We start from the raw sequence: 27417 nt of genomic DNA on the forward strand, positions 1-27417 counted from the left end.
ATACAGTATAATCATGCACACAACTCCACACCCCCCCCCCCCGATATTGTATACCTTCTCCCAGTTTTTTGTTGTTTCTATCTGCAATATTGGACTTTTAAAGAAAAACCTTGTGTTACATCAGGGCCCCTAGCTTCTCAGTGTTGTTTAAATGTTCTGCAGCCTTGAGCTGACTCATACAGTCCCAAAAAAGTACAGTTTGATTATGGTGGCCTTTCTGGTAATTATGTGCAAGGGCATAAAGCAATTATACTATGGAAGCTATTTAAAAAAGACAAAAGCATAACATCACGTGTACCTGAAGAAGTGTGCATGCACACGAAAGCTCATACCAAAATATAAACTTACTTGGTCTTTAAGGTGCTACTGAAGGAATTTTTTAATTTTGCTTCAACTCAGACCAACACGGCTACCTACCTGTAACTATCACAAGTATAGTTATTTGAAAGGGAAAACAGGACACTCTGTTTTCAGTCAACATACTTTCATACTCTAGCTGGTTCTCGTCTCCAAAAAAGGACTCAGGCTATGGACTGAAATCAAATAATGCAGCAAGCTTATCTGATAAAACCATTCATGTTTCAAAACAAAAAGAGTTAGTAGTAACCTCTCATTGGCACTATCTTGTTCTGCAAGCAACTTCATTCACGGGGCTGTTTTTACACATTCAGATTTTAGAGAGAATATGTTACACATTGAGATTTACTGACATTGTAGCACACATTCATTTCACCTAATGTACCCTTCGAAAACAGGATGCAGGAAGCCATGATTAGTTCAGATCCACAGTGCATGTTTCTACTGTGCACTTGAAGCAGTGGGAAGCAAAACGTTAGTTTCAGTAGGTACATGTCCCTGGTCTATAACATATACATGTTGAAATTGTAGCATGTGAAATGGCTCTGATTATCATGCTAATGGAATAGGATGGAAAGTTCTCTATCATCTTGACAAGCTGCATATGGAGAAAACACAACACAGTGTTTCGTGGTAAACCATCCCATGAAATCACAGCATTAAAATGTCAGGACGCCTATGCTTTGGTATGTGGGGCTTCCTCCTTATTTTATGATACATTCTTGGCATACAGTGGTCATGATTCAAAGATAGGGATTGAAATATTCTGTGGTGAAATACATTTAAAAGGCACCATTGATGTTGTGGCTGTTTCAGCAGCTGTTATATTCTATGAAACTATTGAATTTTTTTATGAGTGAAAACCACAAATATGTTTTTTTACATGGGTGTAAGTGGTATAACTTTCCTTTTAATGTGTGATAAATATAAAACACAACCAATCTGGGGGCTGTATTGGCTCTCTGCTAAAAGGATTTTTTAAAAAAATGAGTTATTTTCCCCTGCAGTACCCTAAGTAATTGTCTTTCTATCGTATTTTGATGTAATCCATTATGTATCTGATCTTAGTTTTGTCACCTATCAAAATAGAATAGGCTTAAACTCTGTTTTCTATGTACTTTAGCAGCTATTAAAGTAGACCAATGTTTCTAACATGCATGAAAGGATTAGGAGTCTGTTTAATGAAAATAACTCACAGGTGGTCTCCTTTTTTCTGCAAAAATTCCTTGTGGTGCCAAAATACACACATAGTGTTTGATTCAAGAAGGAAAATGTTTTTTGAATACACCTTCCTAAAGTGGCGTGGTGGCAAGGTGTAGACCTACACAAAGCTGCAATATTTTCACTGTGTGTTGACTTGGGCGGGGAAAAGGAATGGAAACCATTTCTATAAATAGTGTTTTAAATGTTTGCTTATTATGATTTGTTCATAAGCTGTTGCTTTGTAACAACATTTAAGTGTTTGTGTTCATACGACTGGCTGATCAGTTTAGCAGCTGAATATGGATTGAGATAGCTACTTCATATTTTGGTTTTGTAGTTTAGTTTTGTAGTAATTTATATGCCACTTGATCATAGAGAAACCACTAGGCGGTTTACAAGAAATATTAAAATTATTCTTAAAAGCCATTAAAATTAATTGAAAACGCTTAGATATGATTAAAGTTAGCAGCAAAAATAAATAAATATTAAAACACACCAGCATCTGCATGTCTGCATAGGCTTCGTCTAAACAAAAGCAAGGTGTTGAGAAGAGTACAGTGAAGGTACAGCCTGATGTAAATGGGCAGAGAATTCCAAAGTATAGGTCCTGCCATGCTACAAGTTCTTCAGTTTCTGACAACTGCAGAATAGTATTGTGTGGCATCTTTAATAGTGCCAATTATGCAGGTGGGAAAGGTGATCCCACAAGTAAACTGGTCCCAGCAAATTATTTTATTAGTAGTCTTTGATCATCAAATGATCAAGGTTTCAGGAAGGGGCCATTTCTTGATATCTCACTTTAAAAAAATCTGCACTCTCTACTCTGTTTGTGTACATGTGTGCGTGCACACATAAGCATGCATTCATCCACGCAATGCATGTAGAAATATGTTCTAATCTTGTCCCTTCTTTAATGGGAGAACAGGAACCATGTACTGTTTAGGAAGTAGTTCTGACGTGCTATCCATACTAAAATATCACTCTTGCTGTCAAAAGAGCTACGGTAGATTAAGAAAGTGGTTGACTTCACTTGGCAACTCTTATCCAAACAATTGGGGATTATTTGTACACCTTTATTTTCTTGTTTTAATGGCATGATGGTATTTGAAGTACAGGACCTTGGCAGAGTACTGGGTTTTCTTTTAATGATTTGTTTATTTCCCCCCATAAAACATAACCAGAACTACATCAACCTTTCAAACAAAGATAGCACTAGCACACTTGTTCATAACATATAGCTGTGAGTAATGATGAGGGAGAAATTTGGTTTGGTTGAGATTTCAGTGTGAACCTACCTAATTTGCATTCCCCCAAACTATATGCAAATCTTAGTTTTGTGGTGCAGTTGTGATCCATCTACAGAATGTGTATATTCAGGAAATGCACATAAAAATCCATGTATTAGTGAATACAAAATTGCATTTATATTAGGGCAAATTGCTTGCAAAAATTGGTATATTAGAAGATACGTGCACTGAAATTCTGACACATTTTTGAGGACTTTTCACAGACTGAAATGTGGCAAACTGAAGACTGGGAAAAAGAGAATATGAGAGAAACTGAAATTGACGGATTCATTTATCCCTAGCTATTAATCAACGTGTTTGTGAAAGTTCACTTCATGAAATTATTATCTGAATGGTTCAGCCATTTCCCAAATTTACTATTGGCCAATACTGATAAGCTGAACTATGAGCGGGTATAGACAAACTGCTGTTCTGTCAGCCTCAGTGCTCTGGCTCTGAGGGGACTAATAGATGGAAGGATTCCTACCACTCCAGTCTTTCCCAACCCAGCAGAGCAGCTTAGCAGTAGGTACAGGGCACTGCAGGGAAAGGAGTAATTGGTGGCTATCATTTCCTACACTATTCAAACAGAAGCCAATTTCTGCATTCTTATGTGAAGGATAGGTATGACATGGTCTTGTTTTAACAGGTACTAAAACTGCCTTGTTAAAGTAAAAGCAAGGCAAAGCTGGGGCACTGGTAACAACTTTTTTGCTGTAGAGAAAATGTGTTTATATGGCAATTTATGAGAAGTCTGTGGAATGGTCAAGAGAAACAATGATAAACAAGTCTTCCATCAATATCTGGCAGAGAATGCTGGAATACATTTGAGAAAACACCCTGCTATTCAGGAATGGAGGGAAAGAGCGGGGTTTGTGATTAGGTTTTTTTTTGTTGTTGTTGTTGCATGTACCGTATTTCATGAATGCAAAATATGATCCTGCTGTATTAGCTTCGGTAATAACCAATTCACTTTCCATATTGTCTGTGTTCTGCATTTTCATCTGAACGTGATTACTTAGAGGGTTTTTTGTGTATTTTCCCTTTAGTCATTCTGAATAATGGGAAGCAATTTCATTCTGTGCCCACCCCCTTGAAAAGTAAGAGGAGGCGCAGGTAATAGAAAAAACAAAAGGGGATAATTGAGTAATTAATTAATGTTCTGGGTGACTTCCTTATTGTGAGACAGTCCGGCTTGTCATGTTTTGTTTTCTAACATTTATTTTAGGTTTTAATAGCTCATCTTCCTACAGTTCATTTTACCTAAAATTGCCATAAAATCTCACTGAAATAACAGTTAGCTTATAGTTGGTTGGAAAGAACCTGTATTTCTAGAAATTGCATTAGAAACCCAAAGGCTCTACTATGTAGTTGGCTGAACCATTCTCAATACACATATAAAAGTTGATTCAAAAATTAATAGAAAAATAGTGGAGACTAGGAAAAATGTTTCAGCAGATCACTTAACAATTTTGTAGTGGACTTCATTGGGAAGTGTTTCTGTGATGGTAGAGCCAAACCAAAAACAACTCTGTTTCCCTAGTATAGGGATGGGAATCCTATGACCATTCAAATATTGTTGGATTCCAACTTCTTTCACTCCCAGCTAGCATAGCCCAATGTCCAAGGGGGATAGGAGTTGTCCAAACCATCTAGAGGGCACCAGGTTAGGGAGGGCTACTCAGAAGTCAGGTGCCTGCCTGCCTCTTCTTGTTTCCCACAGAGAAAGTGGTGTTAGATGGCCATTTGGGTAAGGAAAGGGAAATCCAGCAAAAGCAGTTACCAGCTCACTCTCCACTATAACACACACAAGTGCAAGTGCAGGATAAAATAGCACTCCAGTTTGTGTAGTCTATACCTGAAGTAATTTGAGATGTTCTTTATGTTGTAAAACGATGTGGTAGAAAATACATTAATACAGAAGCAGGAATATTCAGTGGGGTGTGTGTATTAACCAGTGACACAAAACTGCTTTTATCTGCAGTTACTGTTGATTTACGTAAGGACTGTATTAAGAAGTAGGCATGAGGATTAAGCAGACATTCAACTCCATTTGATGACTAGTTGCTACTTTAAGTGTTGGCAGTGAGATTACTCTCTCTTGATTAAATGACCAAGGAATGTTTGCTAGTAGCTCTCTTCAGAAAGTCTTGGTGGGTGGCAAGCAAATTAGGTATTCAGACATAAAAGTTTCAGTGGTGGGTGGCTCAGGCCATGCTTTTCAGGAGAAGAGGTGGGACTTTGGGCAGGTAGCCAAAGAGATAAATAAAGCAATATTGTAGTCTTGCTTCATACATTTTTTTTTGTTTTTTAAAACCTAGATGGAAAGAATTCTGTACCCCAAGTTGACTTTTCACAGTTCATCAACATGCGTACATTGTACTTACGTATATGAATTTTTGTAAAGGCTTCATTATGATGGATTATGATCTATATGCTTTATGCTCATTAAAGCTGGGAAGCACTTCTAAGGTTTCAGATTATCCTATTTGTAGACACATGGATGATTTTTGTGTGTGGCTGAAGTAACATAGATCAAAGCTTCTCATAGAAAACATCCTCAGTGGAACATATTCCAAAGCAAATTGTGCCCGACAGTTTCATGCAAATTCTGTTTGTCTGTTTACATACCTGCCAACCGTTTTTTGGAGATTTTCCTCTTTGATCCTAAACTCATTAAAACTAGCAATAAAACTAGCAAGATGTGATTCCAAGTAGGGTTTTTAGGACTGGATTCTATTTCATTCTACTTAGCTCATTATGAAACCATTCAAAGTTTAATATTTTCTGTTATTTAAATCGTTCTTAAATTATTCTAAAGGCAGAAAGAAAGGAGCCTTATCTTGTGAATCATTTTACTTATGCTTCTTCTGTTATAACTAACTTATATTATAATTTGTTTTTTAATGGCAAAAAATTGCTTAGTATCTTGAATACAGTAGTAAATCAGGATGTTATATTAAATGATATGATCTTCTCAAATTACATCTTCACTGCTTCTTTTGCTATAAAACATCTATGTGATTATGGTTACTGCATTTTTAGGTTTTATTATTTTTTAATTTTGAGCAAATAGTGGAAGAGCAACTAATATACTTTTGCAAATAAGTTAATTATTTTTAATCTTGTGACTGTAAGACTAGAATATGTTTTTAATTCATATTTATGTTTCATATTTTAATTCATATTTATGTTTCATCCATTGTGTCACAATCCCAGCACCTACCGGTAGAGCAAACAGATGAGGCATCCCTTTATGATCCTTTGAATGTATCGGAGGGAAACAAATTATTCAAAGGATCTAGGGATCTTAGTAGATCACAACCTTAACATGAATCAACAGTGTGATACAACAGCAGGAAAAAAAGCTGTATTTCTGTTGATTCTAGGCCACATCAACAGAAATATAGTATCCCAATTAAGGGAAGTAATAGTACCATTCTATTCTGCCTTAGTCAGACCACACTATGTCCAGTTCTGGGCAGCACAATTTAAGAAGGACAATGACAATCTGGAACATGTGCAGAGGACCAAGATGAACAAGGGTCTGGAAACCAAGCCTTTTGAGGAACAGTTGAGGGAGTTGCGTACATTTAGTCTGGAAAACAGGAGACTGAGAGGAGATATATTCAAATATCCAAATGGCTGTCCCATGGAGGAACAGCTTGTTTTCTCCTGCTCTGGAGGGTAGGACCCAAACAAATTGATTCAAGTTACGAGATATGAGATTCTGACTAAACATCAGGAAGAACTGACAGTGGAACAGACTCCCACGAGGAATGGTGGACTCTACTTCTTGGAGGTTTTAAAGCATAGGTTGGATGGCCATCTGTCATGGATACTTTAGCTGATACTCCTGCATTGCAGGGGGTTGGACTTGATGGTCCGATAATTCTTGGTAGTAAATCTGTGTGCAATTCTTAATGTGATCTACTAAGAGATTGTAGTTTCATAATTTATTAAGTTCCAGGAAGATTGAATGGTGTACCGTGGTACCTCCGGTTGTGGATGGGATCTGTTCTGGAGCTCTGGTCAGATCCCAAGGTTTCCGCTACCGGAGGGACTGCTTCTGCGCATGCGTGCGCGGCGGCAGACCGTTTCTGCGCATGCGCACAGGGCTGAACACTTCCGGGTTTTCCGCTTTCACAACCCAAAGTTTACGTTACCCGGGGTGCTACTGTACTGTTTGAATCACAACAAAATGAATAATATATAAAAAGGGAAATTTATGCCATTGAAAATAGCCAATAGGTAGCAGACCACTGAAAAGTGTATGTGAAGCTAATGTGAAAAGAAGGCATCATCTGGGAGTAGTAGGGGTAAAAGAGAAGCAAAGTTGTAGAAATAGGCTAAGAGATCAGAAATGTGTCAGTAGTATTTTCCCAGGGGAAAGATAAGTACCAATTTTTGTTGTGCAAGGAAGACTCTTGAAAACAGAAATATATTACTTTACAGAAGTATACCAATTCTGTACTAGTCATGGCAGAGAACTACTGGTTTGGATGTGACTGAGCACATTCTCTGTGGCTGTGCCCAGGCACTGGAAGTCCCCACCTGGAGAGGTCCTCTTGGCCTTCTGCCAGCTTGTTAAGAGGTTTCATTTTTGGCAAGCGTTCGGCCTTCCAGGCTGAGATTTATTGAATAGATGCCTTGTTTTCTAGATTGTGTTATCTGCTTTCAACAGTCTCTTGTTCAGTTCTATTTTATATGTGTCTTACAGACCCGGGGTCTCAGACCCTACAGACCCCACAGTGTTTAGGCAGCTGTCCTTGTTTCTGACAGGCACATGCTACCTTTCCTCCCATCTTCTCCTCAGAATAGGGAAGCCCTGCTCATGGGGGTGGGGAGAAAGTAAGCAAAGCCACCCAACACTCCACTTTATTTATAGTACTCTGCCTTCCTCAGGGGTTTCCTTTTCTCAACCCCCTTCCCGGCATTCTTCTGAGACTTATAACCAACATCAACCCCCACCATGACAGCTTATAGCCCCTACCAGCCTTACCCTTATTCAGGTGCCACTGATCCTGTCTGATTGCTGGTTGGACTACTCACGAGTCGACAGCCTGTTTAACTGCTTCTTCCCCTCATGTGTATTTTGTGGTTTTTAATATGCTATAAAGCATCCTGAATGGGGGAGGATGTAAATAATAAAAGGTTTTCTCCTACCCTCCACTGAACGTACTGAAAACCTGCGCACTCTCTTATACATACATACTCACTCTCACTTTCCTAGGGAAGGAAGACTGTTGGTTCCTTTCTCTACAGCTTCACATTCCCTTTTATTTCTGCTTTTGCACCTGCATAAGTAATATTCCAAATCAGTTTGGATGCCACTGCAGTTCTATTTTTGCAAGTGGTGGAAGTGAAATTGGCGGGGGAAGGAACCAACACTCTGTAACCTCAGAGTTTTGGTTAAAACATCAGCCACTGTTTCAGCAGCCCATTTAGGTTCTCATGGGTTTAGGCCAGGTTGGTCCAACCTTTCATGCCAAGTGGGCCACCAGAGTACTTTGATATGGATTCTGCGGCCTCACACTGCTTTTGTGGCAGAGCCCAAAATTTGACACACATTCCAGCCCTTGTGCTGCCTTCCCAAAGCTGGCTGACCAAACTGCCAGACTTCGGGAAGGAGGCACGAAGCTCTGGCAGGGAAAGCATCAACTAGGTTTGGGGAAGGAGGTGGGAGGACTCCTAGGACCCTGTTGGATCCCTCACTCCTCCTTCCCAAAGCCCAGCACCTCTTTACCTGGCTTTGGAGGGTGCCAGGTGTGTGTGTCAAATGCTGCTGAGGGGCACCCAAAAGGCTTTGACCTTGGGTCACATGTTGGACCAGCCTGGTTTAGGCTAAGAGGTAGCCCTCTTCTTGTGCCAGTGAAGAGCTAGTAGCAACCAAAGCAGATAGTCTGGCCCCAGACTTATTGTCCTGAGTGATGGTGCCTTCCATAAATTAAACAATGGGCAGCTGTAATGGACAGCTACAACTGACCCAGACCTTTCCCCAGCATGCTTGTTCCTAGTTCACCTTCTTCAGCCACCCGCCACATCTTCTATTTGCTACAGACTACCTGAGTGATCCTAGTATATGAAACAACCCTTTTTGTAGTGACTAAAGTGATCCATACACTGGCTTACTCATTGGCAGTTCAGTTGGGAAAGAGCTGTTTAGTGAACCCACTTTAAGAGCTGTTTAATATTTAAATGTTTCAGTTGCATATATTAATACTCATTTTTGGGAAACATGGACAAACTTAGAAGTACTGAGTAATGTGTGACATGATGCCAGTGTGGTACTGCACATTCTAAGATACCCAATATGTGCTTAGTAAATTCATTCGATTGGGCCATAAAGTGGGCAAAATGGATCTTGAAAGTACAAGCTGAATCATACAAGCTGATTCCACAAGGTCAAACTGCTTGTTGTTTACCGTAATTTAAAACATACCATAGTTTCCACTGAATTCTAGGAAGCAAGTATTTCCTGGATTACAGGAGACCCAAGGGTTTGGGGAAGCACTTCTGTTGGCCAGAGGTGGCCTGCGGACCTCATGGACTACCTCTGTTTTGGGCTGCTTTTGTTGCTCTAGTTGTCATGTTATTTCAGTAATTAGACTATAATCTAATTATAAGGTGTACGTGTAACTGTTGAACGACAGGTGCTTCCCTCTCCCTGCACCAACATTGATTGCATCAAAAAAATTTTTTTGTCTCCATTGGTGCTTATGCAGTATGGTAATGGTAGATTATCCTGGTAGTCTGCATTTCTTCTCCTCCTTCTCCTTCTCCTTCTCCTTCTCCTTCTCCTTCTCCTTCTTCTTCCACCACCACCGGTACTGACTACCAGGATATTCTATATCAGCAGTTTCAGCAACTAAATTCCATAGATTGTAACAATAGCTACTACTAATAATAATTTTTATAATTAATAATTGTTATACAGTAATTATGGCCCCAACAGTGGATTTTCTTTTGAAAATCCAAATAAACTCAGAAAAATCTAATTTTAGCTGAAGACCACTGATGTTTTTGTCAATATGAGTCAAACAATTATGTGGAGTGGCAAGGAGATTATGAGAGTGGTTCTCTTCTTTCTTTAGATAATCCTTGTATAAATGATGGTCATCCAAAAAGAGTACGCCTGTGCCAAACAGGAAATTAAAAATATAAAATCCTGACTTTAGCAAGGAATGTCTTTTGTGTTTCAAGTACGGGGATTTCTTTAAAATATTTGCTTGGTGTTTTTTTAATGTTTGCTCATGGTCTGCCTTCTTGGTTTTACTGTGGTATTACTCAGGCAGACTTCAGGTGCTTTGCTGGAAAGGAGGAACTTTGTCCATATCAAAATACTAGATTAAAACCCCAAAAGTATTTACATGGTTGTGCCTAAATAAGTAGGCTGTGGGTCATACAGACCTCTTAATCTCCCATTGGTATTCCCCTCCCTTGCTGTTCCCACTCTAGTGGATATGTGCAAAGAGGAGGACCCAAGGAAACAAGGAAGGTAGGAATGAACAGATGCGTGGAGCAGGGGATGCTATTGGTATAGCAGAATCACAGAATCTGTTCCTTATTTAGTAAGATGTTGAAAGATAAGTGAGATGAAGCTCCGTGTTTCAATCTTTATTTTAGCATTAAGATTTTTATTCAAGTTTTTTTCATGTTGCAATAACATATAGAAAACTAATGTAAATAAAAAACCAAAAGCTACAGAAAGAGTCCTTTCTTAAAGGTAGTTCTTAACTCTTACCACCCCCACCCATGGAAGGTAGGGTTGTCATATTTTGAATAGCAAAAAAGAGGACACATTTGCCAACTACTACTTTTAACTATGAAAAAGAGGACATGTCCTGGAAAAAGACGACATATGGCAACCCCAGCTCTCACCTAGGATCTTTAGGGTTAGTCCACACTTACGAGAGGTTTTCTGCTTGTCCCGTGCTGTCTGAGCAATTTTTCATTTATTCCACCTCTTTCTGCAGGAAAACCCGCTGTTTACTGCTGAATTGGAACAAATGTCAGTCTGTAGAAAAACTGAATCACATTTATTCTGATTCAGTGATAAACAGTGGGTTTTCTTGGGGGAAAGTGGCAGGACAAGTAAAAGTGTGGATGAGCACTTAGGCTGTAGTTAATTTCTGTGTATAGACAGCTCAGAAGTTAGAGTTGCAGGCCACTGAGCCTTCTAAGTAAATTAGTTAATGTCAATTGCTATGTGGAGATAGCCGACTTAATACTGATGTTTGCATACTTGAAGAGGTTTCTTACAAAGGGTATGATCAGTGGCAGAGTTTGAGTACTGTCTCTGTGTTAAAGGTTTTCTGAAGGATTCTGGCATAGCAATGGCATACTTCTGTGGTTCTTCAAACTAAACAAAAACAGGAAAGAGAGACAGAAAGAAATAGAGAGTCTGTCTAAGTAATTATTGTTTGCATTGTGAAATGTTAAGGCTGGCTTGAGCATTTCCAAATCCCCAAAATAAAGCAAACAGCTAAACCTGACTGGATCCAAGTGCATCTGTCTGTCTAATCTCTTGATGAAATTTTACTCACCGATCTGTCAGAAACATAAAAGAAACAGGTTCCCATATAAGAAACTATTTAATTCTTCCAAGGCTTACACCATACTGCCATTTCAAGAGAACTTGAATGAAAATCATTTATAATTTGTTTACAACAATGGCAAAAGAAAGGCAGGATTTAAATGCAGTGAAATAAATATATTTTTTCAGTAAGATATTCATTTTCTGCAGATCAAAGCAAATATTTGTCATCCTACATTAAACTTAATTACCCTGAAGTACCATTATCAAAACTAATGCAGCTGGCAAGGATGTGCAAACAAGCCTTGAATAAAGCAAGGGCTCACGAAATTAACTACTTCCAAATTTCCTGTTGGTAATGCAGATAATTCTCTTCACCCTAAGCATAACAAAAAAAAAATTCCAGTTTTAAATATTTAGAAATATATCTTCATAATAATACACATTACAAAACAAAACAAAAATGTTCACTAGTTTTATCAAGAAATACTACAGTGAAGTTCTAGTCCAGTGTTTCCCAACCTTGTGCCTCCAGATGTTTTGGGACTACAACTCCCATCATCCCTAGCTAGCAAGACCAGTGGTCAGGAATGATGGGAATTGTAGTCCGAAAACATCTGGAGGCACAAGGTTGGGAAACACTGTTCTAGTCAGTACTGGTAGCTGGGTTCCTACTGAGTAGCGCTCACTGTGGATTTTGGGACGCAGGTGTGCATGTTCCAGGATCTGCAGCTAGTTCTAATAATGTTTATCCCAATCTAGTTCCCACTATGCAGTCTGCATACCGCACACCAACTGTGTGGCAATTGTGCATGCATGGTACATTGAGTTGACTGATACATGGCTATTACATCATTGTACTCTAAATATTTTGGTCTTTGCAGAAGATTCAGCCTTGATAGTGTGGATTGTTTTTCTGGGCTGCCTGCAAGACCCCCTCGCCCCCGGGTGAATTTTAGTCACAGCAGGTAAAAAGCCCTCCAGATTATTCTGTGAAGCAGCCTATATAAAGATTTTAAGACAGGGATGGCTAACCTTTTTTTTTTTGCTTCGGAACCACATTAAAGGTTGACTAATGCTCTAAGGGCCCCATGCAACACACACACACACGGGGGGGGGGGAGAGAGTGCAAATGTAAACCCACATACGTATGTAGGTTACCCCACCAGCAGATTTTTCAACTCAGTGCTTCAATCATTATTCTGTTAGTTTGGGGAATTGGGCATTTTGGCCTGTTCTGGATGGAACACCATTCTCCCTGAAGTCTGAAAGTTCTTCTGGACCTGTAACTAGAGGCCTTGGTGGCTTCAGCGGCAAGGAACATCTACAGTGGAACCTTGGGTTGCAGATGTAATCCATGACGGAGGCACATCCGCAACCCACAGCATTCACATCCTGAAGCGCTGCGTCGGCGCAGGCGCGATTTGGCGCTTCTGCGCATGCACGAGCGGCAAAACCCGGAAGTAATCCGTTCCGGTACTTCCGGGTTTCCCATGGTCCGCAACCCGAAAACACGTAACCTGAAGCAACCGTAACATGAGCTTGCCCAATAAATAAATAAATGTTTGACTGTATTTCCAGAAACATTTGGTTTGCTGGCCAAGGCCATTCCTGGACAAAGATAACTAGGTTACATTATTCATATTTTAGTACCCTCTCATCCAGATTGCTGTAATAAATTCTATTTTGTGTTACCTGGAAACTACATCTAGTGTAGAATACTGCTGTTATAGCATTGGTTGGCATTTTCCTATGATATCGCAAAACTCTTGTCCTGCGGGATCTGCACTGGCTGGCTGTACATTACTGGACCCAATTCAAGGTGACGTTGCCAACATACAAATCTCCAAATGATTTGGGGCCTAGTCCCATTTGTGGTGTGTTAAGGGGAGTGAATGGTTTGTCTTTTATGAAAATGGATAAATGTTGGGATTTCACCCTATGTACTCCTTTCTCACATGAAATGGATAGAACAGGTTATGGACTAAGCACCTGTAGACCTACAGTAAACACTATTTCATTGGGTCATCCCCTGGCATCATAGCTGCGTGTTTCTTCAGTTTGTTCAATAGTTTCAGAAGGAGTAGAGGTAAGTCCAAAAAAGTAAAATACAGTAGATTAATGGGTGGGTGGGTAGGTGAAACAACATATGGCCATACCTTTTTATAGCTGAGGTCCACCTGGAACAAAGAATTGTGGAAGATTGACACAAATAGTTTGGTTTCTTCCTCCAGTGGTGGTGGTGTTCATTTGATCCCAACTATTGACTGAGGGTTAAAAAGTTAGGAGACCTTTATCAGGTGGTAGTGTTATGTAGACTACTCATTAGGGTGCCTTAACTTAAAAGGCAGTTATCTAGGAGCTGTTTAAGGTGGAGGAAAAGAGAGCCACTGTGTGCTTAACATATGTGGCAAGGGGATGGGGGCAGAGCACAGTAGCACAGGCGAATAAAAGCAGCTTCTTTAGCAAAGTTCAGCATTGGTTCATTATTGACTAGGGCTGCCATACGTCCCAGACATAGTCAGAATATGGCAGTTGGAAACAGTCTCTGGCGGAAATGTCTGGGAAAGTCAGTACGCATGGCAACCCAGGTAGCAAATACGGTAGCTTAAAAACTTCATTTTTGGGGTGAGGTTTTTTTGTGGGGGGGAAGCTCCACAACTTTGGCAAAAAACAAACATTTGTGTCTGGATTTTCACATTTTGAAATATGGCAACCCTAATACTGACTTCATAGTAGCGGTACATTAGAGTGAAAACAAGACATGTGTTTGAGGATTACTCGCTTTCAACTTGCATTCACATAATTCTCTTCTTCCCATGCATAGCTAAAAAGCATTCTGGTTTTAAATAGTCATAACATTGCTGGTAATTATTATAGATATGACTAGTCCAGATATTTTTTTGTAATTACCATGAAATGGAATGCGTTTTTTTCTCCAACTGGATATATTTGTCTTGACTCACTAACTTGACTGACTGTATCCAGATGATACTATCTGGCCTTCATTTGTCATCTTCATGATGCTGCTTTATTGCCAAATTAGAGAAACATGCAGTTTTTCTTATCTTCTCCCACTCTCTAGCTGTTTTTATTAAAGCTTTTACTTTGGTGGTCTGGATAACATGCAGGAAAATAGAGGAAAGTTTTAACAGTGCGGTCCTATGCATATTTATTCAGAAGTAGGTTTTTGCTGTGTTCAGTAAGGTTTACTTACTCCCTCATAAGTGCTTGTTTGGATTGCAGCCTTCATCTGGATCCAATATAATACATGAAGTAGCAACTAATTTTTAAACACAAGCCTTCCAAAAAATTTTGTTAAATTTTGTAGTTGCACACAATTTTAAAATTGTGCATAGCACTGTCAAATTAAAATGCCGGGGTACAGTCCCTAGAGCAGGTCCTCCAAATATTATTGGACTAGAACTCACAAAACTTCCTGACCTCATAGTAGTGTGTGACCATTTTAAAAAACAAAACAGCAAATATTAAAAAGTAGCAAGCAAATGCAATCGCAGAAAGCAGTCAGTTGGTCTGTTTAGTTCTATACTAGCAAAACTTGCTTTTATGGTCACCTGTACTGTGGTAGCCTTTGTATTTGGTTGAAGGATAAGGAACAGGGAGCAGTGAGATAAATGAAGTTGTATGTTAGTGCAAGTACTCTGGGAAGTACTTTGGGGGGCGGCAATATAGGATAAAGCAGTGAAGCTATTGATCACAAGGAGATTGGCTGGGCTGTCCTTAGGCAAGATCCTGTCAAGGAGGCTTACAATGTGTAATCAGAGGAGGTGAGAGATACATGACTTGGCTACTCATATGCCATGGAAGCTGAAGGAACTGTATACTTTTAACAAAGTAAAAAAATTCCTTCCAGTAGCACCTTAGAGACCAACTAAGTTTGTCATTGGTATGAGCTTTCATGTGCATGCACATTTCTTCAGAACGAAGAAGTGTGCATGCACACGAAAGCTCATACCAATGACAAACTTAGTTGGTCTCTAAGGTGCTACTGGAAGGATTTTTTTTTTAATTTTAGATAGATAGTAGATATAGATAGATATATACAGTATGGATATAAAAATTTCGTTTCGACTACGGCAGACCAACATGGCTACCTACCTGTAACTGTATACTGTACAGTACTTATAAGGAGGTACAGTAATGGTTGGGTAATGCCTTCCTTTGTGGGGGGGAAAGTTGATACATTCCTCATTTCATTTGGAGAGGGTAGTGGATGAAACTGTTGCTTATCAGTGGACACATTTCAAAGGGAGAGGAAGGCTAGCAAGCCATTTTATACTGTTTTGGTTTGTTATGCCTACTTAAAACTTGGCATGGTTAGTTTAAAAACATCTTTATATTTAAAGTACTTGAGCAGAGTGCCTGTTCTTCTCATCAAAATACATTACTTTATGGGAGGATACATCCAGATGACAAACTGCTAGAGTAATTTGTCCTTTTTAAGAGCAATCTAAATTATTTAACTCTCTCTTCTACTCTTCATTTTTCCAATGGTTTTCTAGTCTTGACCATTTCAAAATAGACAGAAAAAAGAAACCCCTACAAGCATGAATAGCGTATGTGCCTCTCACACAGAACTCAAACTGAACAAAGAACTTTTTATGCCCAAAGGTCTGTTCAGTGGATGATGAGTATAATCCTAATTGATGAAGATAAAGTTTTGATGCCTGTTAGCAAATTTCCCATAAGTACATTACAAAGCTAACTGACTTGGTAGCAGAACGCACTGAAATTAAAAGCCTGTCTCAGGAACGTGGAAACTACCAAACCAGCAATAAAGAATGAAAAGTAATAGATATATAAGCAGCCCATAACAATTAAAAGCAATAGCGTCTTTCCTTCTAGTAAGGATTAATTAACTCCTAGTTTTAAATCATATGGGACGCGGGTGGCGCTGTGGTCTAAACCACAGAGCCTAGGGCTTGCTGATCGGAAGGTTAGCAGTTTGAATCTCTGTGACAGGGTGAGCTCCCGTTGCTCGGTCCTTTCTCCTGCCAACCTAGCAGTTCGAAAGCACGTCAAAGAACTAGCAGATAAATAGGTACCACTCCGGCGGGAAGGTAAACGGCAGTTCCATGCGCTGCTCTGGTTTCGCTAGAAGTGGCTTAGTCATACTGGCCATATGACCCGGAAAAACTGTCTGAGGACAAACGCCGGCTCTCTCGGCCAGTAAAGCAAGATGAGCGCCGCAACCCTAGAGTCGTTCGCGTTAACAGTCAGGGGTCCCTTTACCTTTTAAAATCATATACCAACCTGCTTGGTGTTTCTCAGGATGAGTATAGAAGTAGAGACTATGCATATATTTTTCTGTTGGCAAAATGAATGTAGAGAGGTATAGGTTGAGTCCGGAGCTCTGCAATCGCCATGCAGCTGTCCTCTGCACTTTCCACCTCTTTTAAAAAGGACTAGATTATGCAAACTGCAGCATGTGATATGAGTGTAAAGCCTGCACACAATGTTTGTGCCATGTGGAACACAATATAGCTTTGCTATATTGCACCAAGACCTGCAGCAAGATTGTTAACAAGATGGTTCTGAGAAACCTATGAGAAAAGCATGATGGGAAAGGCATGAAGCCATCCCCTATAGTGCTGTAATGCACCCGCAATGCCGAAGCAAGTATCCAGAGCCATGCTGCCATTGAAGATGGAGCATCCATTTAGCCATAATGGCTAATAAGTTTATCAATAACCATCCTGCCTGTTTTTTACTTTAGTCCCTTGTGGCAGTGAATTATGGAAAATAATTGTACATTATGTTAAGATGTGAGTGCTCTTCACTGTTTCACTTCCAGCACTAAGCCAAACTAGAGTCTCAGAACAGAATATAAAGACTGGCTTCTGGGATGCATTCTGTCCAGGAGCTTCGCCACACAGGGTCTTTGGTGGCTGAGTGATCATTGGAAGGATCACAGCATAGCATAGGTTAGAGTAGTGGCTACTCATCAAAAGTCATGCACACTGCCTGGTTATATGCTCATGATAGTTGAGCAGTTATATTCCAAATAATTGGAGTTTCCTGTTAGCAGTTAAGTTATGAATATTGGGGGAAAACAATCTCCAGAACAGAAGTGATTTCTCAAAGGAAGATGTCTGAATCCCAAGCAACAAATTATGGCTCACAACTGTGCTTTTGTTAACATTAGAAATTGGTTGTCTAAAATATCGGGTGTGTCGATTTTGGTAATGCTGCTTCCTAGCCAGGTTTGTAAAGATGCTGAGCAGACACATTTTTATTGAGTTAATCGAGCATTGGCATAGGCAGATGGATCTAGCATAATCCATCTGTGTGTAAGACTTTTTAAAAAAGTTTCGTCCTAAAAAGATTGTCAGCAGTAGGAAGTTTAGAGCTGAATTCAAGTGTATTTCAAAGCATTTATTAAACAAAAAGTAGCTTTGGGGTGTCTTTTGAAAAAAAAAGTTTATTTAATCCCTCTGCCCTTCCTTTGTGATTTCCAAGAGTCAAGACCAGAGGTCCAAAAAAGAAAGAATTTTTTTACTCACTGCCTAGTGTGTGTGTGTGTGTGTGTGTGTGTGTGTGTGTGTAGGATTTATGTAGTGAATTGGGGAATGATACTGAGAAAAAACTATACTGTGTTGTCCACAATTACATGGGGTTTAGGTTTTTCTCTCTCCTTACCATGTAATGATGCTTATTGTGATCTTAACAAAATTTATATACTAATGCTTGATTGTAGCAGTTTATAATAAATTTTAAAATTATCAACGAAAAGTTAAAAATAACTAAACATTTCAAAACAATTGAAAGAAAAAGAAATTAAAGCATGTCACTGCCTATGTGTCTGGATAGCCTTACCTAAACAAAAATGTTTAAGCAGTTGTAGCCTTGAGATTACCCTGTTTCTCATATTTTAAGACATACGCATAAAATAAGCCATAGCAGGATTTTTAAGCATTCAAGGAATATAAGCCATACCCCGAAAATAAGACATAGTGATAGGCGCAGCAGCAATGCCGGCCGCGGCAGGAGGAGGAGAAAAAAAATAAGACATCCCTTGAAAATAAGCCATAGTGTGTTTTTTTGAGGAAAAAATAAATATAAGACGTGTCTTATAATATGAGAAACACGGTACACACACACACACACACACACACACACACACACACACACACACAAGTGTGTGTCGCGTGTGTGTGAATTAACTGGTGGTGGTGTTTTACCACGTATTTTCTACACAGTGGTGGATGCCAGCAACATATCTTGTGAGTGCCAATGTACTGTGGCCCAGCAGATAATTTAGAATATAAACTATGCTGGTAGATTAACAGAATTATGTTGTATAACCCTGACCTAGCAGCAATTTGTACATAAGAGCTGTGTTGTGTACATAGTGTCTCTGTGAGCAAATATTTTACCTTGTTTACATGCTTTAAAATGGATATTATGAAAAATCCAAGGGAATAAAGGCAAACAGCTTTCATTTCTCCTTACCCATTTCTGCCCACTGGAAAACGTGCACATACTGAAATGCAAAACTGTTGTGAGAAGGCTGTATATAAATATAGTGAAGAAAAACTGAGGAAGGCAAGAAATACTTTTCTATAATAAGGGAGATGCTGAAGCTTAGCATCTACTTAGAAGCTCTCCTCCCTATTGTTTAGTGTGGGATGCTTTTATTATCTGCACTGCATTTCTATAAGAGCACACTTTCAATTTTTTTTAAAAAACCAAATACATCAAGGCACCAAAGAGCAGTAATTAAAATAAGTAGTAGAACGCTTTAAAAAAATTCCTATAAACATACTAAAAGTACAGATCCAGTATCACTGGGTTTGATCTGGACCTGCTCTTCTGTAGACAGAAGGGCTCCTTCCAGTTTCAAAAGTGATTCCAATCCAATCCAATTCTCACTAGAAATGGGGGTGGGATGCTCTGCTGATTCCCCCCTTTCTCCTGCAGCCTCACCGCTTGTCCACCCCCAATGTCTGTGTGTCTCCCTGGCCTCTTACGGGAGGGGGGAGTGGTGCAGGCCTGCTTTCCATGAAATGTATGAAGGGAGATTACACATTTGAATTATAGGTTTGCTGATGGATGGACTAGGTAGCATCCCCGGGGGCTGGATTCAGTTCAGGGGCAAATATTTTAACTCACTCAATATATTACACTATTTTTCTGCACATAGTATGTCTGCTGTTTACCTCATATATTTAAACTATAAGCAGGAAACAGTCCTTCATATAATGAAAGCTAACACTAAACCTATATTCTGACACTATGCTGTTCTTCCTATGGCTACATGAAACACCACTGGAAGGCACATATACTTATTTCATACTATTTAAAAAATCTTGGTATCCTAAAATGTAACTCTGTGCCAGATCTAAAAAAACTATTTTCTTTATATGTGTAGACCAAAAGATCACTTGTTTTAACACAGAGTAAGGAATACTTGTCATGAAACTAAGAGAATGCTAGTATCATTCTTTTTATATCAATAGCTGCATTCTGCTGACTGTCTTAATTACAGAAAGGGTTGCTTCTTCATACAGACTTCTCATTGTTAAGGAAAACTGGTATGTGCTAACAGCTGGATCATGGGGAAACTTAGGCTTTTGCTAATGTTGGAAAGAGGTGCTGTTAACATAAATTTAGCTCCGCTGTCAGAACATGGGGAAGAGAGAAGACATAATATTCAGAGGCATACAATAAACCTACCGTATATTCCTTAATATGAACAATTTCTATATGTTACAAGTAAATGTAACTACAGTGGAACCTCGGTTTATGAACACCTCGGTTTATGAATTTTCAGTTTATGAACGGCGCGGAACCATCTGGAACGGATTAATTCATTTTCCATTACTTTCAATGGGAAAGTTCGCTTCAGTTTATGAACGCTTCAGTTTATGAACAGACTTCCGGAACCAATTACACCCATGCTTCAGTTTATGAACGCTTCAGTTTAAGTACTCCGCGGACCCGTCTGGAACGGATTAATCCACTTTCCATTACTTTCAATGGAAAAGTTTGCTTCAGTTTATGAACGCTTCAGTTTAAGTACTCCGCGAACAGATTAATCCACTTTCCATTACTTTCAATGGGAAAGTTTGCTTCAGTTTATGAACGCTTCAGTTTATGAACAGACTTCCGGAACCAATTGTGTTCATAAACCGAGGTACCACTGTAATAATATAACAGAACTTATCACAATTTTTATTAATTTACTAGCTGGCCCGGCCACGCGTTGCTGTGGGTTTTTGTGTTAAATGGACCTTTTTCTGTTAAATTGACCTTCAGAGTCTCCCTTCAGAGTCCCCTCACCTGCCCTGTCCCAACCCTGACTCCCCTACTGTAAGTTTCAAAAATAAGACTCCCCCACTCATGCATGTTCCTGAAAATGTGCCTACCCCCACTGCTTTGGCTGACTCACGGTCCTACCTCCCCCCATGGCTATGTGTTCCCCCCTCCCTTTGTTGTGCCTCATCCCTGTGAACCCCCTCCCCTGTTGTTATGCCTCATCCCTGTGATTCCCCCACCCTGTGAAAGGCCCATAATCAGAGCCGGCTCTAGGTAGACCCCCGGTGGCGCAGTGCACCATGGCGCCTGGGTGTTCAGGGGGGCGCTGAGGGGCGCCCCAGCAAGTGGGGGAGCTGTGCGGCGGCCTCCCTTTTCCCTCCGCCAGCCGCGCCGCTCACGGGAGAGCAGGGAGCAAAGCAAGCGGAGCAGGGGCACTAGGACCCTGTTCCGTCTGCAGAGCCCACCTTCCGACGCTTGTTGGCATGGCCCGTATGGCTTCTTACCAGCGCTAATCTCCAGGCGCTGCTGCCGCTGCTCCGGTGCCGCTTCGGCTCCAGCTTTGCCTCGGGCCGGCTGGAAGCACGTGTAGAAGGCGGCCAGGCTAGCGGCCAGCTGCGCGCCTGGCTCAGCTCTGGCTCTGGCTCCTGCCGCGGCGGCGGCTCAGGCTGTGCTGCTGCCGGCGCCGCAGTAGAGCCCCACGAGCGAGGCCATGGGCACTGCCGAGCCGTCAGGCGCCCTAGCGCCTCACCCAGCAGCTCGGCCAGCGGTGCCGCGGCGGCAGCGCAAGGCGACGAAGACATCACCGCCGAGCCCCACGCAGCTCCCGCCGCCACTGCCAGGGGGGGTCAACTCTGGGAAAGGGGGGCACCAGAGGGATCGCACCAGGGCACCGGGTATGCTTAAGACGGCCCTGCCCATAATCTGTTTGTTTTTGCCTGTGGGCTACTGGACAATGTTGCGGCCTACTCAGTTTTCCCTGTCCCAACCCACCCCCACTGCTTTGGCTGACTCAGGGTCCTTCCTTCCCCCCATGGCTATGTGTTCCCCCCTCCCTTTGTTGTGCCTCATCCCTGTGCCCCCCCCAATTGCGAAAGGCCCTATTCTGTTTGTTTTTGCCTGTGGCCTACTGAATGGTGTGGCCTACTCAGTTTCCCCTGTTTGGCAATGCTGCAGCCTATTGAAAAAGCTGGGCCTTGTTGCTGCAAAAGGACTGTTTTCAGTTGGTTGCTGTGGAATTTTGTGATGTCATCTGGCGGCGCAGCTTTGGAGGTGGCAGGGTGCGATCTGCCTTTCTATTGGATGCTGATGGAGTTTTCAGAGCTTCTGGTGGTGACATCTAATTTGGGCGCCACTTTTTTGTGTTTAATCATTATTTTAGGTATGAAAGGTGTGGGTTTTTGGAAAAAAATGAATGCCAGATCCCTCCCTGATGGGCATGGAACGTTGTGACTAAATTTGTTACATTACGGTTCAATAGTTACAGAGAAAGGCGGTGACCTCCGCGTGAGCAATGCCTACATTTATATATATATATAGAACTTCACCTCTGTCTGAAAGTGGATGAAGTAAAAAGTATTTGACTCTTCCTCAAGATGGGAGGACGCAATGGAAGGGAGGACGGTAGCAGGCAGCTGAGAGCTCTTAAGAATTATGTTGGAGCATCTTGATTGTGGTTTTGAACTACAAAAACTGTGATCCCCTGTGGCAACAGGGGAGGGGGTTCACAGGGATGAGGCACAAAAGAGAAAGGGGGTGAAAAACAAAGTCTAAAAATAGCATAAGGAGGAATTGAATGTTGCACTATGTAGAGATTGTTCTGCCAGAGTAAGCATTTCAGCTTGCCAGATGGAATGATCCTACCTCCCCCCCCCCCCCCCAGCTTCCCAAAGGTTGGTTTGTTTGTTTTTTGCAGGGAGTCCCATTGCACAAGCAGAAGTATTTGTGCCGGCTTCCACTGATGGGACTCATTAGTTGAATACCATCCATAAATATTTTTATGGTACGAATACAGCTCAGGAAGGTATGGCCTTCCTATTGTTAGAAGATTTTTTAAAAAGAGTTATTTAAATACATTCATTGGCTTATCACAATGTAAAATGGCTCTGTTCCATTTTTTTCTTTTAAAATACTGTTATTTTGCCAGACTTCTAACATTCATATTTTTAAATGTCTGTACACATCCAGAATATGCAAGAACTGTTGTAAATGTCATATAGTTTACCTATTTTTGCAAAGTTCATGTATGTATTGTATATGTTTTACAGGAGTTCTTTGTTTACTTCAAATAGCATTACTCTTCAGCCTTGAAACCTTGGATTACAAGGTTATCTTTTGGAATAGAGGACTTAAATAACAAATACAGGACGAATTAGTCACACAAGGACAAGTGCTTACTATGAAATTGGAATAGAGCTATTCCTTTCATGTCAATAATAATAGCTGATGCATTTTAAGCTTTGAAAATGGTCTAGGGAAGAATTGTTCAAACCAATTCAGTTTAAAGTTCATTTAGAAATTATCAAGGTAACGTAAAAGCCATTAAAATATCATGTTGTATAAGATGTATGGCATCTTTTATATGTTATTCCAGTGCATAGCATGCTTCTTGACCACCATTTTTTTTCAAGTGTTATAAAAAGTTAGAAAACAAAATACGGTATGTCCTTCAGAAAGTAGAATACCAACAGCTCTTGGCAGATCATTAATGGCTTCCAGGAGGTTCCATACACATGAGCATTCACTCTATTAACTCTGTTTAAGGCTAAGATCTTTTTGTGTACTCAGGGACCACCTCCAATGGTGGCACTCATCATTAATGGTGTGGGTAGACTTGTCTGTAGCATATGTTAGTGGATTAGTTTTTCATGTATTTCATTCATTGTTGAAAATTCCTGTTTTTAAATAGTTTTAATTTGCTGTATTTCACCTTCAAGACTTTTTTCTTTTGTAAAAAGCAGATGACAAATGTAACAATAATAGAAATTGCATTTGTCAGCTGTCTTATTTTTATTATCATTATTTGAGAAGTGCAGAGGTTCTTCAGACCGCTTATCGATCAGTTACAGAAATCCCTTTGCAAAGAAGGATTGTGTTTCTTTTAATTTTATATAAAGCAGTGTTAGAAGTTGATCATCCGATGTACATTACAGTACCTGCTTAATTTCTGACCCATTAAAATTTATTTTACATTTCACTTTTCTTTCTTTGTAGGAAATTCCACTTACTTGGATGACCATGGACCACCCCCTCGTAAGGTGAGCTACTTCTTATTTTCAGTTCAGCCAAAATTCTTTTGTAAGCTACTATATTTGCACCAGGTTGGTTGGGTGTGCATTGGGCAGAAGGACAACTCTATCCCAGCCCTGCCAGCCTCTATTCATGGAGTGGCAAGGAGATCCCCATTACAGCTTGCATTCACACAAGCCGATGGATGTGCCACAAATGGGAATCCAAGTGGCAGCAACATGTGGAAAGCCCCAAAACAAGGCATTCCAGGGGAAAGGCTTAGCTTACCCAAGATCCTCTGGACTCCAACCTAGCACAGTGATTTGCCTCTCCCACATTGCCCTGTCTTTTGCTTCAGCCAGCATGAGCAGCAGGGCTTGCATCCTTTGTGGTGGTCCTGCTGTTCCAGGAAGCCCACCACAACCTGTCATGGGTTTAGATTACAGGGTTATTTACATATGAAATAAATATCTCTGTGGAAAGTATGGTGATGCAAGCTCTTTCCCTTCTGAAAGGGAAGACACAAAAGGCAGCAGTAAAACTTGTTGATTTTCAGCTTCAACCTGGGATGGTTGTGAGCTTTTGAACAAGTTCCCTTAGTTCAGACTCCCCCTTCCACCGACTCCTTCCAGTCTGATCTAGGCCCTACTATTGCCTTCACTTCTGCCATCACTTTCCAAACTTACCTTATTCATGATAAGATACACTGTAGGAAAAGACCTCTAAGAAGTGGACAGATTGTGCCTAATGCCAAGCAGGGTGGATAAAAATCAATGATTTTTTTTAAAAAATAAAAAAAATCGGATTTTTTTATTTAAATCGGATTTTTTTTATTTAAATCGATTTTTTTGATTTAAATTGGATTTTTTTTAATAAAATGCTTTTTGAGGAAAATATATTACCATCCAAAGGTTATTCCATCATGAAATAAAGATTAGTTTTTTAATTATGTAGAATAAGGTTGTATATGTTTAATTTTTGGGGTAAATAAATTCCATTAATCCATTCACAATGTCATGCTCTTCCAGAGGTTTTTGTAAGATTATTGGGCAGTTTCTCTGCCTACAAGATATTATCACAGATGCTTGGTTTACTTTTGCAGTTCTCAAAACTGAATTTGACTCAACAGAGATCACATGCCTCTTCTTCACAGCAAAAATGTTATAACATGAACAGAGTTGAGAAAAAGACCTTAACCCTATTGTTCTACAAACCTATGAATACAGAAATAACCCCTTCAGGGCTAAGTTTCAAGAAGTTCAGTGAATAGAATAGAAACAATATTTTTCTGATTGTTTGGAGTGGACAGTATTCAGGTTTTTCATGTGTAGGCTGGGCTGACAGTCTAAGTTTCTTAAAATATATATATATATTGTTTTTGTTTAGCCAAATTAGTTAACAAATATGGATGTTTGTTTAAGCAAATAACATATGCTGTACAGTAATGTTATTGTTTCAGTTGAATAAATCTATTTAAATTGTTATTATTAAGGTAATGATTATTTTACTCCTTCCTAAGTACAACAGTAAAGTTGTCCAAATATGAACAACCCATTAAACTGGGGATAAAAAACTAATATGAAAAGTTGTTATTCTAAAAATCTTCATCTACTTGCATATTAAAGTTATACCAGCAAGAATTAGTCTTTATGTAGAAAACTATGATTTAAATCAAGCCTTACTGACTAGTGATTTAAATCGTGATTTAAATCGTGATTTAAATCAGTTTGATTTAAATCAAATCCACCCTGATGCCAAGGTGTTCTTCCTTTGCCCCTGGGAAGCTCAAATGATTGTGAGCAGGAATTCGAGGTGGATCTATTCCAGATTGAGCAGGTTTGGTTTACATATCAATAGTTTAGCCTCAAACAGTAAGGTGAATTCTGTATCTTCAAAAGAATTATATTATTGTATTATTTACATTGTATATGCACAGGCTCTTTCTTGAGGGCTTGGGGGGTATGTGGGGATTGTTTGAAACTGAAAAATAAAGAAGTTTAAAAAGGGGGGGAGCAAAAGGGAAAGAAAATAATTGCAAAGCTTTGTATTATGTGAGTAATTTTCTCCTATTTAAACATATCTTCCAAATAGGGTAGTCAGGGGGGGGGGGTTAGTTTTGTTTTAAAACTGCAATACACATTGATCATTAAACATCCATTAGCGCTAAGAGCCTACTTGCATAAAATGATCAGTGGGTGTGTTTGAAAATACTTACTGCTCAAAATGTACCCCCCCTTTTACAACTAAATATAATGTATATACCCAGGGCTTTATCCCAGTATTATTTATGTCTCTGACCATTGTTACTTTTGATTAATTTATAAGCATTAAAGGGTCGATGAGTAAATTAAATACAGTGGTACCTCGGTTTACGAACTTAATCTGTTCCAGAAGTCCGTTCTTTAACCAAAACCGTTCTTAAACCAAGGTACGCTTTCCCTAATGAGGTCCCCCGCTGCTGGTGCCCTTCTGCCATTCGGATTCCGTTATTAGACTGAGGTAAAGTTTGCAAACCGGGACACTACTTCCGGTTTTGCAGAGTTCGTAAACCGAATCGTTAGTAAACAGGGTTTAAACCGAGGTACCACTGGTACTGCTTTACAAAAAAAAAATTATATATGCCTGCTTATTCTGAAAGTAATTCCCTAGTTGAATAGAGGTCACAACCTCTATCTGCAATTGCTGTGGCATCAGTGAATAAAGAATTGGCCATAAATTTGATCTTCTGGCTAAATCAGTGATTTTGTCTTGGCTGCCACAATGTTTTCATGTCTGCTATAGCACTCAAGAGGGGTTTTTGTGTGTCACTGGGGAAAAGCACCATAAATCAATGGTCAAATCTTTGGAATCTTGAGTGTTCTGAAAGGTAGCTGACATTAAATGTTTGATTTATTTTGTGTTTTGTATTGCCACCCCCCCACCAAACTAGAAGCTATCAAGATAAGGAATGTTGTGTTTCAGTTTCAAATTTTCAATTCCCTTTTCTTTTACAACCTAATTTTTCTCAACATTCTCCTTCAACTTTAAGAGAGTCTTGATTTGTAAACAACAACAAAAATCCAGGTCACAACAGTAGGGATTGTTGTACCAAATGTTTCTGCTATCCATTTTGGTCTTTTAAGACCAAATCCGTCTAGCCTGCAAATTGGTGTGCTATAACTTTGATCTTCACAGTGTGAACCAGATGTTCTGAGATGCCAGAGTTGAAGAATCATGTTGAGCTGATGGCCCATGAAATGCACAAAGAATTCTTCCCCTTGCCTCCCACTTAATCTGGCTGCTAATAGCCTACTGAACCATGCAAGAGGGTAGTGGGAAGTGCCAAGTGTCACTCTTAAGCTTTGAGACATTTCTCAAACGTTTGTGTAAAAAAAACAATACTGTGAAGCAGCAGGAATCTCTCTCACTTCTGATGGTCTTCTATGCCTATCATGGAGCTTAAGGCTGACCTAACTCCTCTGAATCTTTCAAGTGTGTTGGCCAACTTGAAATAAGAGTTGTGTCGGTAGCAACCTCAAATAATGTGGACCT

The 27417-nt window shown here is 39.9% G+C and overlaps 1 protein-coding gene across 2 annotated transcripts in view; it reads left to right on the top strand.

Annotated features, from left to right (window-relative positions):
• UST (uronyl 2-sulfotransferase) overlaps nt 1-27417 on the top strand; it is a 125133-nt gene that overhangs the window by 22754 nt on the left and 74962 nt on the right. For both annotated transcript variants that reach the window (XR_004692162.2, XM_035108790.2), the window contains exon 2: nt 23872-23915. Coding sequence is in view for 1 of the 2 variants with exons in the window: in XM_035108790.2 (XP_034964681.2) it covers nt 23872-23915 (44 nt within the window). In the remaining variant the exon portion in view is untranslated. The remainder of the gene's footprint in view (nt 1-23871; nt 23916-27417) is intronic.

Source organism: Zootoca vivipara, chromosome 3, assembly GCF_963506605.1.
Source record: "Zootoca vivipara chromosome 3, rZooViv1.1, whole genome shotgun sequence".
In the NCBI taxonomy this organism is placed as follows: Eukaryota; Metazoa; Chordata; class Lepidosauria; order Squamata; family Lacertidae; genus Zootoca; species Zootoca vivipara.